General features: G+C 36.1%; 1 protein-coding gene across 3 annotated transcripts in view; it reads right to left on the bottom strand.

The window, feature by feature from the left end:
- ANO5 (anoctamin 5) overlaps nt 1-14,647 on the bottom strand; it is a 94,958-nt gene that overhangs the window by 29,541 nt on the left and 50,770 nt on the right. For all 3 annotated transcript variants that reach the window (XM_032881216.1, XM_032881217.1, XM_032881218.1), the window contains 3 exons: nt 4,267-4,401; nt 3,811-3,916; nt 3,648-3,708 (listed from right to left, as the gene is read on the bottom strand). In XM_032881216.1, coding sequence (XP_032737107.1) covers nt 3,648-3,708; nt 3,811-3,916; nt 4,267-4,401 — 302 coding nt within the window. The remainder of the gene's footprint in view (nt 1-3,647; nt 3,709-3,810; nt 3,917-4,266; nt 4,402-14,647) is intronic.

Below are 14,647 nucleotides of genomic sequence, written 5' to 3'. Positions count from 1 at the left end.
CAGACTCAATTTACAGGGCCAGCATTACTCTGATACCAAAGCCAAAGACATCACGAGAAAAGAAAACTATGGCTCAATATCCCTGATGAACACAGAAGCAAAAAACCTGAATAAAATAGCAGCAAGTCAAATTCAACAATACAGTAAAAGGATCATACACTATGACTAACTAAAATTTATTCCAGGATACTAGGATGGTTCTACATGCACAAATCAATCAATGTGGCATACTACATTAATAAAATGAATGATAAATCTTACAGTCATCTCAACTGATGAAACAAAGGCATTTAAAAGAATTCATGATAAAAATTCTCAACATTATGGGTATGGAGGAAATGTAACAACATAATAGGAGGAAATGTACTAACATAATAAGAGTCATATATGACAAGCCAACAGCTAAGATCATTCTCAGTGATGAAAAGCCAAAAGGTTTTCCTCTATCATCAGGAACAAGACAAAGGATGCCCATTCTTGTCACTTGTTTTCAATAAAGTACTGAAGTCCTAGCTAGAGCAATTGGCCAAGAAAAAGAAAGAAATGGCATATAATTTGGAAAGGAAAAAGTAAAACTTTCTCTATTTGCAAATGGCAGTAAATTATGTATAGAAAGTCTAAAGAGTCCACCAAAAATAGAATAAGGGAATTCTGTAAAGTTTGAGGATAAAAATTAATATACAAAAATTTGTTGTTTCTATAAACTAACCACATACTGTCAGAAAGATAAATTAAGAAGACAATACCATTTCCAATAGCATCAAAAGGAATAAAATATCTAGGAACAAATTTAACCCAGGAGGTGAAAGATATGTATACTGAACACTACAAGATACAGATAAAAGAAACAAAGAATACACAAATAAATGGAAAGATATTCTACACTTATGGAGTGAAAGAATTAATATTGTAAAAATGTCCATATTACCCAAGCAATCTTCAGATTCAATGCAATCCCTATCAAAATTCCAATGACATTTTTCACAGAAATAGAACAAACAATAATAAAATTTGTATGGAACCACAAAAGATCTGGAATAATCAGAGAAATCTTGAGAAAGAAGAACTAAGCAGTAGCCATCACACTGCCTGATTTCAAACCTACAGTAATTATATAATTTTACACTTTATAATTTTATACTTTATAATTTTATATTTTTATATATTTATTTTATATTTTAATTTATAATTAAATTTTATAATTTATAATTTTATAATTTATATTACAAAGCTATATTAGTCAAAACAATAGAATACCCACAAAAAAACAGTCACATAGACCTATGTATCATCATCAATAGCCCAGATATAAACCCATGCATGTATGATCAACTAATATTTAACAAAGGAGCCAAGAATAGTCAAAGGGGAAAGGACTTTTCTTCAATAAATGGTTTTGTAAAAACTGGATATTCAGGTACAAAGGAACAAAGTTTAATCCCTGTCTTAGACCGTATGTCCAAATCAACTCAAAATAGATTACAGACTGATTGAGAGTAAGACCTGAAACCAGAAAACTCCTGGAAGAAAATATCGTGGGTAATAAGCTCCTTGACATTGCCATGGCAATGATTTGCTAGATTTGACATTAAAGCTAAGGCAACAAAGGCAAAAATAAACAAGTGGGACTATAAGCCCTTATGATATAATGAACAGCATGGTGATTATAATTAAAACTAAAAGTTGTTAAAGACTGGACCTTAATTGATCTCATTATAAGAAAAATAAGTGAAATGATGGATGTTAACCAAACTTACTTTGGTAATCATTTTACAATATATAAATATATATGAAATCATCATGTTGTATACATTAAACTGATACAATATTATACATCAAATATATCTCAATAAAACTTGGCGGGGGGAGAAGTGACCTAAATGTCTCAATAGAGAACTGGTTACATAAAATATGATAAGCTCATGTAAGGCAATTCTATTCAGTCATAAATACACATACATACACACACACACACACACATACACACACACATCCACTGCTCTGGAAGGAGTCTCATCACTCATTGTTTAAACAATGAGTAGATTTAAAACTGTATATAACAGTTACGTAAAATTATATGAACACACATACCCATACACACAGAGCAGAAGATTCTGAAAAATCATGGCCAAGATAATGTTTCTACTTCTAGTAATGTTAATATTATTTTCTCTCTACTTCTATATACTACTTGAATTTTCTATGATGGGTACGTATTTTCATTATGAACAAAACGTAAAAAGTACTTCCTTTCTGCCAGTACAATGCATAGTAAGCATTATTTTCAGGTCTCAACCCCTTGAACTAGTGTTGTTCCTTTAACCTAGGATATTTTATCATCACACCTATTCCGCCAACTCATCCTTCGGTTTGGCTCAATTATTTATTAGTGGTTGTACTAAAACAAATATCCCCAAAGTTCTGTTTTCCTAGAATTTGGCCATGATCCTCAAAAACCAGAGGTAAACCAATTCACTACAAGAGTAAACTTTTCCCAAAGAACGGATGGTGGCACCTTTCACCATGTTTCCAGTGTCTGTGGGTCCCCCATGCGGCTGCTTCTCTATCTCTGACGAAACAGAAGGTGGCTGTGGGTGCACCATCTCTCTCATTGGAAACTTAACTGCAAACTGTCGTATTTGTTGCCATTGGTGCACTTCTCCTGCGCTGCTGATTCCGAGTCACGACAAAGGAAGGACTTGGCGGCCACACAGATGAAGACACGTGGAGCTGGGCAACTAGAGGACTGTTGGTAAGATTTCTCTGTTCTCTGGTTTTCAAATCTAGGCTGCTCTCTTCAGAGCATAGCAGCTCTGCATTTAGCTCTGCTAAATCCCTCTGCTTCACACCACATCCCCATGTCTTGGTGTCTTTTTGCCTGGATTAAGCTACCCTGGTTCTCTTGCCCAGTTTTTAAATGCACATATTGTTGAAGACTTTTTTTTTTTTAAGTTGGAAAGAAAAGAAGTCTAATTTTCCCCAGAGTCCCCTGAGATTTGGGACATGTTTTAGAAGGCTTTAGGCTTCTTCCTGCTGACTTATTCTTACATAAAATATTTTCCTCACTGATGGCAGGAACAACTTCATAACACCTCTTCTTCTCATGTAAAATGAAAAAGATGAGACACTGGTACATTTCCAAAATTAAGGGGAACTCCACTTTACATGAAGATTTTTAACAAATGGAACTAGAAGCTGGAATCAGAATTAAACTTAGGGACTTTCAACTCAAACATGGATTTATTAGCCCTCAACAGTTGTTGATTCTTATTCAACTTTGTGCCCATGATTCAGTGGCTTTCAGCCAACAAATATTCATGTGTATTCTCTCTTGCATTAAGTAGTTATTGAACTGGGTTTTTACCACAGCCCTGGGAGAGAGTGTAAGCTGAATGAATATATACAAAGCTTCAAAAATTATTATCTCAGAGAAATTAAGAGATAATTAATAAAGACCTTTTTGGACCAAGGACAAAGGACTACAGACCACTGATGCAGACTCCATCAGTGTACTGATGCTAGCTGGCATAGACACAAAGGTCCAAAATCATCTTTGGTATAAGGTATGCCATCTGTATATGTTATACAGATGGGCCATAGAATACATAACACGGAGAAAGTTGTTTTTTATGTAACTATTTACTCACCCCAAATTCCCATGAATATTGCAAAGAACACTGTCGACTCGTTATCAAACAAATGGGAGATCTGTAAAAACGGCAATAACATCACAAAGTCTACTTAGTATCAAATGCCATACAAAAAGAGAGAAATTCCAAGTCTTTTCACTGTTCTATAGTACGTACATACCTTGGAAGCCAAACATGTGGTATTTAGTCTCCAATAATCACACACTTGATCACAGAGTGGGCACATGATAATCTGACCTCCAATTGTAGGGTCACAGATCTCAGAGCTGCACAGGGAATAGCCAAGTTATTTGCAAAGTGATGTGTTTTCAGGTGGTAGAACCACTCTTTATACAGCTTCTCACATACGGCAGGGGGGCAACAAAGCAGCAATTTCTGTAGTAGGTCAAGTGATGTTTTGAGAAACAGAACCTTTAGAGCTGATCATTAGAACAGATTGTCCCTAAAGCACCAGGTGAGGGACAGCTGTTACACTGGGAATTTTTTTTTTTTTTTAATATCAATTATCTGCCTGCCATCAGGAAACATTCTGAAACACATGCCAGGGAAATCATAGCAACAGCCTCAGCGTAACAGCAAAGTGTTCTCTCTGTGTGGGCAATTCAGCTGCACTCACCTGTTTGAGTTACTATGCATGGATAATAAGCCGTAAATGAAACACGCTAAGCCAACTATAGCTGCAAAGGACAGCATCTCGGTGTAAAATCCAAGAAAGACAAAATACATGGCAATTTTTTCTCCAAAATAATTCCTATGAAAGAAGGTAGAAATAAGATCAAAGGTTAGAAGCATGATACCCTCCAGAGAGCTTTGGTTTTTGTACTCAGACAAGACCTACATTCCTCTCTGCCTTGCTCTCTAGCCCTGAAATCTTGGTAAAGTTACTAAACTCTCCTCACTTTGGTTTCCACAGCACAAAATGCAGGAGGGTGCTTATCCACAGAATTGGTATAAGGACTGAAGGAGAGAACACACGTAAGTCAGACACCAACTGAGTATAAATTAAGTTTTAATTTTGAAAGAGTAAGGTAATTTGAAAAGCTTCTAAGTTTTAAGGAGAGTTTTAACGTATTGAAATAAACTGTAGAACATTCTACAATGTAACTTCTAGCAATTAGCAAGATCAAAATCACTTTCACAATGTGAGTGGAGTTTCATTTTATTTCTCTTTCTAATATAAAGAAGGTTCTCTGACTACATCAGACAAGAGTGGTTCTATGTATAAACTTCCTTCTTCCTGCAATTTTTAATCTCTGATGGATATTTATAGGATTGTGAGATAGGTAGCAAAACAAGGAATTAAAAATGACTACTTAATAAGAGTTCCATAAGGGGCGCCTGGGTGGCTCAGTGGGTTAAGCCTCTGCCTTTGGCTCAGGTCATGATCTCAGGGTCCTGGGATTTAGCCCCACATCAGACTCTGCTCAGCAGAGAGCTTGCTTCCCCACCCCCTCTCTACCTGCCTCTCTGCCTACTTGTGTTCTCTCTCTCTCTCTGTCAAATAAATAAAAATCTTAAAAAAAAATAAGAGTTCCATAAAATACTCAGTTCAGCCCTTGCTTTACAAAAAGTTAAAAAGTTAGAGCACTACTTGTCCTAAATGCTTTTTTTCTTGTTTCTGTTTTTGTTTTTAGACCAAGCCCCCCTTAAGGTATCCCTTAAGGAATCTAAGAATATAGTTCTCTCTGTCTCAAAAACCACATTTCTTAAAACCAGATTAATCCTACCTATCCATATAGAGTTTAGCTTATCAAATCTGTGAAACCTTTCCACAGTTTCTAAGACAGATAGATGTGATCCCTTCTGGGTTCTAATAGCAAGCTGTATCACAATCTATTACATCACTTAATATTAGCTTGTAATGTCCATACATGTTCAAAAAGAAGATAATTATGAACATAAGGGTATAAACTTAATTTCCAAATATTTACATATTTTCTTGTATTCAATATTAATTTTATTGAGCCTCATATTCTTCAGTACTCAAAATTCCTAATCTTTTCTAATTAAATAGGCATCTCACTGCTTCTACCATCTTTCATTTCTCTTGCTCTGTCCTCAAATCACTATAAACTTGAAATTAAATCACAACTCCAGCATAGTCCCTTGTTAATTTGCCACTCACAAATTCCTTGTTCACTTACATTTGGGACAAGTGAACTTGTTTTTTTCTTTTCTTTTCTGCTGAAAAATATAGCAATTACTTCAATACTGCATAACATCAAAATCTCTCTTTTTTTAAGATTTTGTTTATTTACTTGAGAGACAGAAAGAGAGAGAGCATGAGTTGGGGTAGGGACAGAGGGAGAAGGAGAAGCAGACTTCCCGTTAAGCACAGAGCCCAACACGGGTCTGGATTCCAGGACCCTGAGATCATGACCTGAGCTGAAGGCAGATGCTTAGCCAATGAGCAACCCAGGCACCCCATAACATCAAAATCTTTTAATAAAGGATAAAAATATTTGATTTTTCATCATATCTATTTCTATGTGCTGTTTGGTTTTTTTTTAAGATTTTATTTATTTACTTGACAGAGATCACAAGTAGGCAGAGAGGTAGGCAGAGAGAGAGGGGGAAGCAGGCTCCCTGCTGAGCAGAAAGCCCAATGTGGGGCTTGATCCCAGGACCCCAAGATCATGACCCAAGCTGAAAGCAAAGGCTTAACCCACTGAGTCACCCAGGTGCCCCTCTATGTGCTGTTTTAAAAATTACAAAACCAATCATTTATTGAAGTGAAGATATCAATACTACTGCTACAGATTTAACCTAAAAATTCTTTGGGAATTTATAAAGAAACTGGATATTTCAACAAACGTTATTTTTAAAGAACTATCTTTTTCTCCCTTTCAATTTTCAAGAATCTTATTCCTTGACAATTAAAAGAAGAAAGTCCTCAAGAACTCCAGACCTTTAATTAGTATTTAAAAAATATTTAAAAGAGAAATTCTCAGATGAGCATTTGTTATATGGAATCATAGAAGTTATTTTACTAAACTTTGAACTGGGAAGCTTAACAATCACAGATTAACAACTAATACATCTCTTACAAATGTAAAATGCAAAAGACATCTCAAATTTGTATTATGATAAAAATGTACACAGTATTGAAACATTTAAGATGTTAAATTATCTCACTATTCATAACAAAGAAAATGAGAGAACTCTAATAATATGAGATATTCTATAAAGACTCAAATATAAAGAGAATCTTTCTTTTGAGTATTTATTTTTAGAAAAATGAGCCTTATATTCACACCTATGGTGTATGGTACTTCTTAATCTGCCCATTTCACTTAGTAGACTTTGAGCCCATCTGTGGCCCCAGAGCATCTCAACAGCCCACTGACAGGTAGGAGATATTCATTAATATTGTTCGTGAGATCTAGTAAGAAGGTATTGGTCCAATTTTGTATTTCCAAGACTTAGCTTAAGCCATAGCAAATAATCAAAAGAATGATGATATAATTGAGCTGAGTATGGGCTTGAGGAATGAGCAAACATGTGGAAACATTTGGTTAAAAGGGATTCATTTTTATAGTGAATTTATGGACATCTGAGATTCTTAGCTATTAAATTTAATAGCATTTGAATAGCACTATTATACTCACTATAAATAGATTTATTCTAAGCTATTAGCTATATAGGCATATACCAAGTATTAAGTCACTCAAAATAGGTGACATCAAAAGAAAAAATATAGAGAGCTCTTAAACTGGAAAGAAAAAAATAGGATTGGAGGGCATATAACCCTGAAGACCGATAAACCAATGACGGCAACCTCAGTATTTCTATTTTTTCTTTAAAAATAAAATGTAATGTGACAAAATGACCAGCACCCCAAAGACAGGAAAACTACAAATGTTTGAACATGGAACTTAAGTTTGGTGTAGAGGTCACGCGAACTATGTGAAATCTCAAAAATCAGACTCTTAAATTCTAAACCCCTTTCTACCAAGTCATCCTGTCTTCCTTTTTTTTTTTAATTTTCCATGTTCAATCAACCACTAAATGCAATAAATTTTGTTATAAAAATATTTTTCTAATTCATAGTCTCCTCTCTTTTCTCTTACCAGTATCTTGCATATGACCTTGAATACCTATTACTGAAAATTTTTAATAGCCTCTTTACTTCCCTGACTTCAGTCTTGCATCCATCTTTCATCTTCCTTATTTCCAATGACGTGATGGTTCTAAAGCAAAAACTGAACCATGTCCTTTTCCTCCTTCAAATGGTTTTTATCCCTTCTTTTAGCAATGTTCTGCATGATGTTGCTGATAAACATTCAAGTCTTGCCTGCTTAGGCTCCTACATGAAGAACTACATGTGTAAAGCTCTTCCTCAGCCCCATGCTCTGTACTACTTTTCTCTGCCTGAAACATTCTTACCTAACTTGTTTACTTTGGAACTTACTATCTATCTTTCAAGACACAGCTCCAGCATAAGTGCTGTGAAGACTTTCCCTGAGGTCATCATAAAAGTAGGTGCTTTTTCATCTGTGCTCTGTTCTTTCATGAGTATCTCTCTGTTATAATTATTATATATTTGGGTGTCTTCCTGTGAATATATTCATATTAGGAAACCATGTTCTGATTATCTTTGTAGCCCTACTCTCTTGCCTGGTATCTAGTGATGTTCACTGGGTGCCTGGGTGGCTCAGTTGGTTAATCATCTGCCTTTGGCTCAGGTCATGATTCCAGAGTCCTAGGATCAAGCCCCACATCATGCTCTCTGCCCAGCATAGCCTGCTTCTCCCTCTCCCTGCTGCTACTCCTGCTTGTACTCTCTCTCTGTGTCAAATAAATAAATAAAATCTTTAAAATAAATTAATAAATAAATACTCATTAAAGGAACTGTGTGCATTGTAATAATGCATCTGTGGATAATTCCTTTCTCTTTTTAGGGATGTTTTTCTATCATCTTGCTATCAAGAGCTACCAAGTCTCTAAAACTTTTCCTAAAAACCATAAGATCAACAAGGAGAAGAAATAAAACTACACCCAAAACAGGCTTCAGCATCATGAAAAGGACCCCATGATCTTCAAATTACCTGTAAGTAAAGAAAAAAGCCCAATTCTAACAGAGCATCTGCCACCTGCTGCCACAAACCTGAGGTACCAGAGAGCAAGGAAGAAGATGCTTAAGAAGTTCCAGGTTGAAAAAAAAAAAAATAAAGTAAGGAAAGACATTAGACAAATTTAGACAAAATAACCCCCAGGGGGAGAAAAAGACGTAATTAAATGCCATAATACTGAACACATGTTGGGACATGGTAATTCCTAGCGCTGGCCAAAAGAAAGGGATCTGAAAATAAGCAAGAGTGGCAGCCTCAGAGAAGCAACATTCTGGGGGAAGACTCATACATAAAGGGTGGTACTCCTTAAAGTAGTGGCAGTATAGAGAAAGAAGAAAATAAGAGGGACAGTTAGGATCCTGTGGATCCTTTGGATCCTTAGACAATAGCCACATACTATCATTCATAGAAGAAACTGCATGGAATAGTAAAGGACTAGCAGAAGAGTGCACTCTAATGCTAGAAACTCTGTGATTTAATTACAAATAGAAAAAAGCAGACCATGTCCATACAAAACTATATTAGAAAAACCAACAATGTTAAACAAATAGTTTCAGCTAATGAATATTTCCCAAAGGAACATAAGAAATGGTGGACTAAAGCACTACAAATTGAATTAAATTTTCTCAAATAAATAATTGAGAACATAAGAACATACCAGAAATATAAAAACAAGAAGTGTGGGAATTGGAATAAATAAAACAAGAGGTGAAAGAACTCTACAAAGAGAGGAAAAAGAAAAATCGCAAAAGGTTGTATCGGAATTGATGATGAAATAATGAGGTATTCAAAAGGGTAAATAAAGGGGGAATTAAGTGAAAATCTAATAAAAGACAATCAGAAAAACAGGAGACCTATCAGAAGAATGGGAATGACATGGAGAAGTAAAAGACTCTCAGGGAAATTGTTTGATAAAAGGGCAGGCAAAAGAAGACTCAACTTACATATAACAAGAGTCCAAAGAAAATCAAAATACTGGGAAAGCACTGATATTTTAAAATTATAATCCAAGAACACCTTCCAGAAGAATAAAAAAAGAAGATATGCATCGAAAGGATCCAGTAGGAACCAGGGTAAACAGACTTAGAATAATCACCTCCAAAACATAATGTGTTAAAACTATCAGACTTTAAAACAAATGAGCAGGCAAACAAAACTCTCAAAGCTTCTTAGCAAAATGATAAAGTAATGTTCAAGGACAAAAGAATTTTCTACTTATGAGGACACACTGGAGACTTTTCCACAAGGCAAGGATACCCACTATCTCTACTACTATTTAATACCGTTCTGAAATTACTAGCCAATGCAACTGAACAAAAGAAAATAACTGGAGACCTAAGAATTGGTAAAGAATAAAGCAAACTATTCCTATTTAAAAATGACAGGGTGGGATGCCTGGCTGGTATAGTTGGTTAAGTATCTGACTCTTGATTTCAACTCAGGGTTGTGAGATCACGCTCCACATGAGGCTCTATGCTCAGTGTGGAGTCTGCTTGAATTTCTCTCTCCCTCCGCCCCTTCTACTCATGCATGTGCTCTCCTTCTCTCAAATAAATAAATAAATAATTTTAAAAACAGTAAATAAATAAATATAAATAAGACATGGTAATATACTTGGATAACCTTAAAGAATCAGTGATAAAACTAATTCAATGAAGATTTCTCCAAGGTATCAGAACATAAAATTAAGATACAAAAATCAACAGCATTCAATATATAAATAATAACAAGTTAGAAGATATAGAATACATAAAATATAACAGCAACAAAAAATATAAAATACCTAGGATTAAGCCTAAGAGAGGTGCCTAATCTATACAAAGGATTGAAAATCCCAATTTAGACTTGAAAAAAGACATACCTTTTCCTTGACATGCCTTTTCCTTGATTAGAATGACTGAATTATTATCAAACTATCAGGTCTAACTAATAAATAAATGAACTTATTTATAAATTTAATGTGACCCCCATATAAATACCAACAATATGCTTTTTCGTAAAGAGCTAACCAAGTTGATGCTCAAGTTTATATGGAAGAATAAATATGCAGAACGTACAAGGAAACACTGAGAGTAAAAGCTATGATAAAGTATTAGCCCAACCAGATTTTAAAACACACTATGTAGTGCTATATAGTAAAACATACTGTGGCAATGGTGCTGTAATGAAAACAGCCTGGTACTGACACATGAGTAGCCAGCCTGACCAAAGGAAAACAAAACAAAACAAAACAAACAAACAACAACAACAACAACAACAACAAAAAACCAGAACATTCAGAAAGAAACTCAATTGCATGTAGAAACCTAGTATAAGATAAAGGTAGTACCTCAAATCACTGGGACATCAATAAACTTCTTAATAAATGGTTTTGGGACAGTAGATAAAATTAGATCTACTCCTCACATGATATGGAAGAATAAGTTCTAAATGGATCAGGAATTTAACACAAAAATTGAAACTATGCAAGTAAAAGAAAATGTAGGAGAATTCCTCTATAACTTGTGTGTACAAAAAGGGCATTGTCTGGATGCCTGGGGGGCTCAGTCATTACTCATCTGCCTTCCGCTCAGGTCATGATCCCAGAGTCACGGAATGGAGTCCCACATCAGGCTCCCTGCTCAGCAGGGAGTCTGCTTCTCCCTCTGACCCTCACTCCACTTGTTCTCTCTCTCTCTGTCTCTCACTCTAATAAGTAAAATCTTAAAAAAAAAGGTATTGTCACTAAAAATCCAAAAGCAATGAAAATTTTGATAAAGTCGACTTCATATAAAATAAGAAAATATTCTACATAGCAAAAGCCAAACAACCAAACAAACAAATTTTAAAAAACTCATACGCAAAGTCAAAATGCAAATGACAAACTTGGAGAAAATATTAGCAATATGTGTTATAAAGGGTTACAAAACCCCAATAAATAAAACACTTAAAAAAACTTAGAAGGTAAAAATTCTATAGAAAAATCGACAAAAGATACAAATATACAATTTATTAAAAAGGCTACAAAAATGTCCCTTAACATATGAAAGGATGTTCAATTTCAGTCTTATTAAGGGAAATACAAATTAAAAGTACACTAAAATACCATATCTCATCTATCAGCTAGCGAGAATTGGAAAACTTGACAGTGTACTCTGCACTTTCATACATTGTTGGTGGGAATTCCAAATAGTACAATCCCACTGAGAGGGAATTTGGCAATTTTTAATACAACTGCATATGCACTTACCCAGCAACCCAACAATCTCACTTATATGGTTTTACCCTGAAGATACTCCCAACAATACAGAAATACACATATCCATTGTTAGTCACTGAAGCACTTTTGTTTGTAATTGTGAAGTACTGGAAACTACCTAAATGTCTAAGAACACATAATGGTGTACCATAAAGCAGAAAAACGAATGACGATGTCTCCATGAATTCATACACATTGATCTTCAGGACATATTGCTAAGTGAAAAGAGCAAAGTGCTGAGGGGTCTATATCAAATGCCACTTTTGTTTAGCAAGGAGAAATCTGAGAGAATACATATATCTGCTTCTTTTGATAAAGATAAATCAGGAAGTAATGAGGCTAGCAAACTATAAGGGATAAGGAATTAGAGAAGAGGGCAAGGTACAGTAAAAGGGATCCGGGAAGGAGTGCCGCTCCTTCCTTGGACTTTAACTAATACTAAAAAGTACCTGAAATAAATCTTATTATGCCAGAAGCTAGAAGGGTAGAGTTTTGGGGAGGAAAAGGGAGAGATGTTTAAAAAGACACAGGATCTAGTTCCAAGGGCTCCCAGTGGAACTTTGGTAAAGGAACGTTGAGAGACAGCTAGTAAATGAGGAAGGAGTGCTGCAGTTGGATACTCATTTTGCAACCAAAACAGTGAATACTGGTTCAGGTGAGAATCCTTCTGTCTGCTAAGTCGAGGGAGAAATTGGAATGAGTAGCAGAACTTCCCACAGATTGTTTATTACTAGCAGGGTAAAAAAAGTGGAGCAATCAAACAAATTCTTCAACTGGACAATCAAAATTAATATAAAATGAGGGGCTTATTGGAAGCAAGGGAAAATTATATATAGAGTTGTGAAACAGCATCACACTATGACCAGATGCTCAAAATTATCATTCAACAACCTGGTGCTCCCCGGAGCTAAAAGTCATCCCAGAAGATGGTGTTTGTAGCTGGTGCGCTATCTCTAAAGTCACAGGAGGGGGCCTGTGGGGCTGGGACCCAGGTCTCTGAGGAGGAGGTGCTGGCAGGCTGGCAGGCTATCTCAGAACAGATACGAGGTTGGATCTGCAAGTGTTGGCAGAACTATAAACAGCATTCCGCCCCAGCAATAGGAAGGCACTGCCACAGCCAGGAAAGAAGCCTTGTTGGAGAAATGCTCATAGGAAGCAAAGAGGGACACATTAAAAAAACAAAAAACAAAAACAAAAACAAAAAACAATAGAAACGCATCCTCTTCCCCCCACCCCATCTTTCCGTCTCCTCAATGCTTCTTGCTGGCAGAGCCCAGCAGTGAGCTAACCAACAAAGCATACTGGTGACACTCAGAGCTCCAGCCTCAATCTCACAAAGCGGATTGTAGAAAGGTGGGCTGCAGCCGAGAAACAATAGCTTAATGACTGGTACCTAAATGAGATCACATTCAGTGTTAATCTAGGAATCTGCTGTCCAATTGCCTCTTCACACCTGCACAACTGCAGGCCTTGCCCCTCATCTCCTGTGTCCTTTCCTTCCAGGCATCCTGGGGAGTCCCCAGATATGTCTCTCCTATTCTAGGAATATGTTTGGGGAACAGCTTTCAACACTGTCTCCAGGTCACTGTGTAAGGATGGCAGCTCCTCCAAGCCAATGGTGCTCATTTCTCCAAGAAGGAATTCCCCCTCCCCTCTCTGAGTTTCTCCACCAAACCCCATCTCACCCTCTATCCCAGAAAGTTAATCTTCTAAGAGGAGTGTTTTTTTTTTTTAATTCAAATTGATTGGGGTATATTTCATATATAATAAAATATACCTAAGTATATAATTTGATAAGTTCAAATGCACACACTCATGTAACTGAGTAAGAGACAGGTGAGGCTAGGTAGGGGACTACGTGACCAGGCTCACAGAAATCCTAGATGGGTTGGAGCGCCTGGGTGGCTTAGTCAGTTAAGTGTCTGCCTTTGGCTCAGTCATGATGTTGGGGTCCTGGGATGGAGCCTCACCTCAGGCTCCCTATTCAGCAGGGAGTCTGCTTCTCCCTTTCCCTCTGCCTCCCCCTTCATGCTATTTCTTCCTCTCAAACAAATAAAATCTAAAAAAAAAAAAAAAAGAAAGAAAGAAAGAAAAGAAAAAGAAAAAGGAAATTCCAGATGTGGAAAAATGTTATGCACAAGATATTAACTAGAGAGAAGAAAAAATAACAAATCCACTTTGTTCTAAATGTAGATGAGATATTTTCACAATATTTGCAAGTCTACCTTGTTTGTCTTAAATGTTATAGACAAGATATTTGCCAAGTTCCATGGTCAGTTTTCTATAAAAGACCAACCATGAAAGCCCTCAGTGGCCACTCATTTGGGACCCCTCTCTAAAGAGTCTTCCTTTCTGTTCTCAACTTCCCTTAATAAACTTTCAGTTCACCTTATTTTCCACAAGATTTATACTTCAACTCCATGAGACAAGAACCCTGCAACTCTGCAACATAACCACCAGCACGATCAACATATGGAGCATTACCATCATCTCAAAAAGTTCCCTTGAGACCCTTGCACTTAACCCCTTCCCCAAAACCCAGATCTGGGCAACTCCTACTTTAATTTAGGTGCCTATAGTTTTTCCTCTTCCAGAATAATGTTTTATAAATGGAAACAAGATTATGCAACCTTTCGTGGCCTGCCTCTTTTTCTTAGCAAAATACATAGAAGATTCATCCTTTGATG

Source organism: Lontra canadensis, unplaced genomic scaffold (assembly GCF_010015895.1).
Source record: "Lontra canadensis isolate GAN:19392208 unplaced genomic scaffold, GSC_riverotter_1.0 scaffold74, whole genome shotgun sequence".
Taxonomy (NCBI): domain Eukaryota; kingdom Metazoa; phylum Chordata; class Mammalia; order Carnivora; family Mustelidae; genus Lontra; species Lontra canadensis.
Note: the sequence above shows the minus strand (reverse complement) of the source record. Positions and strands in the feature narration are given on the sequence as shown.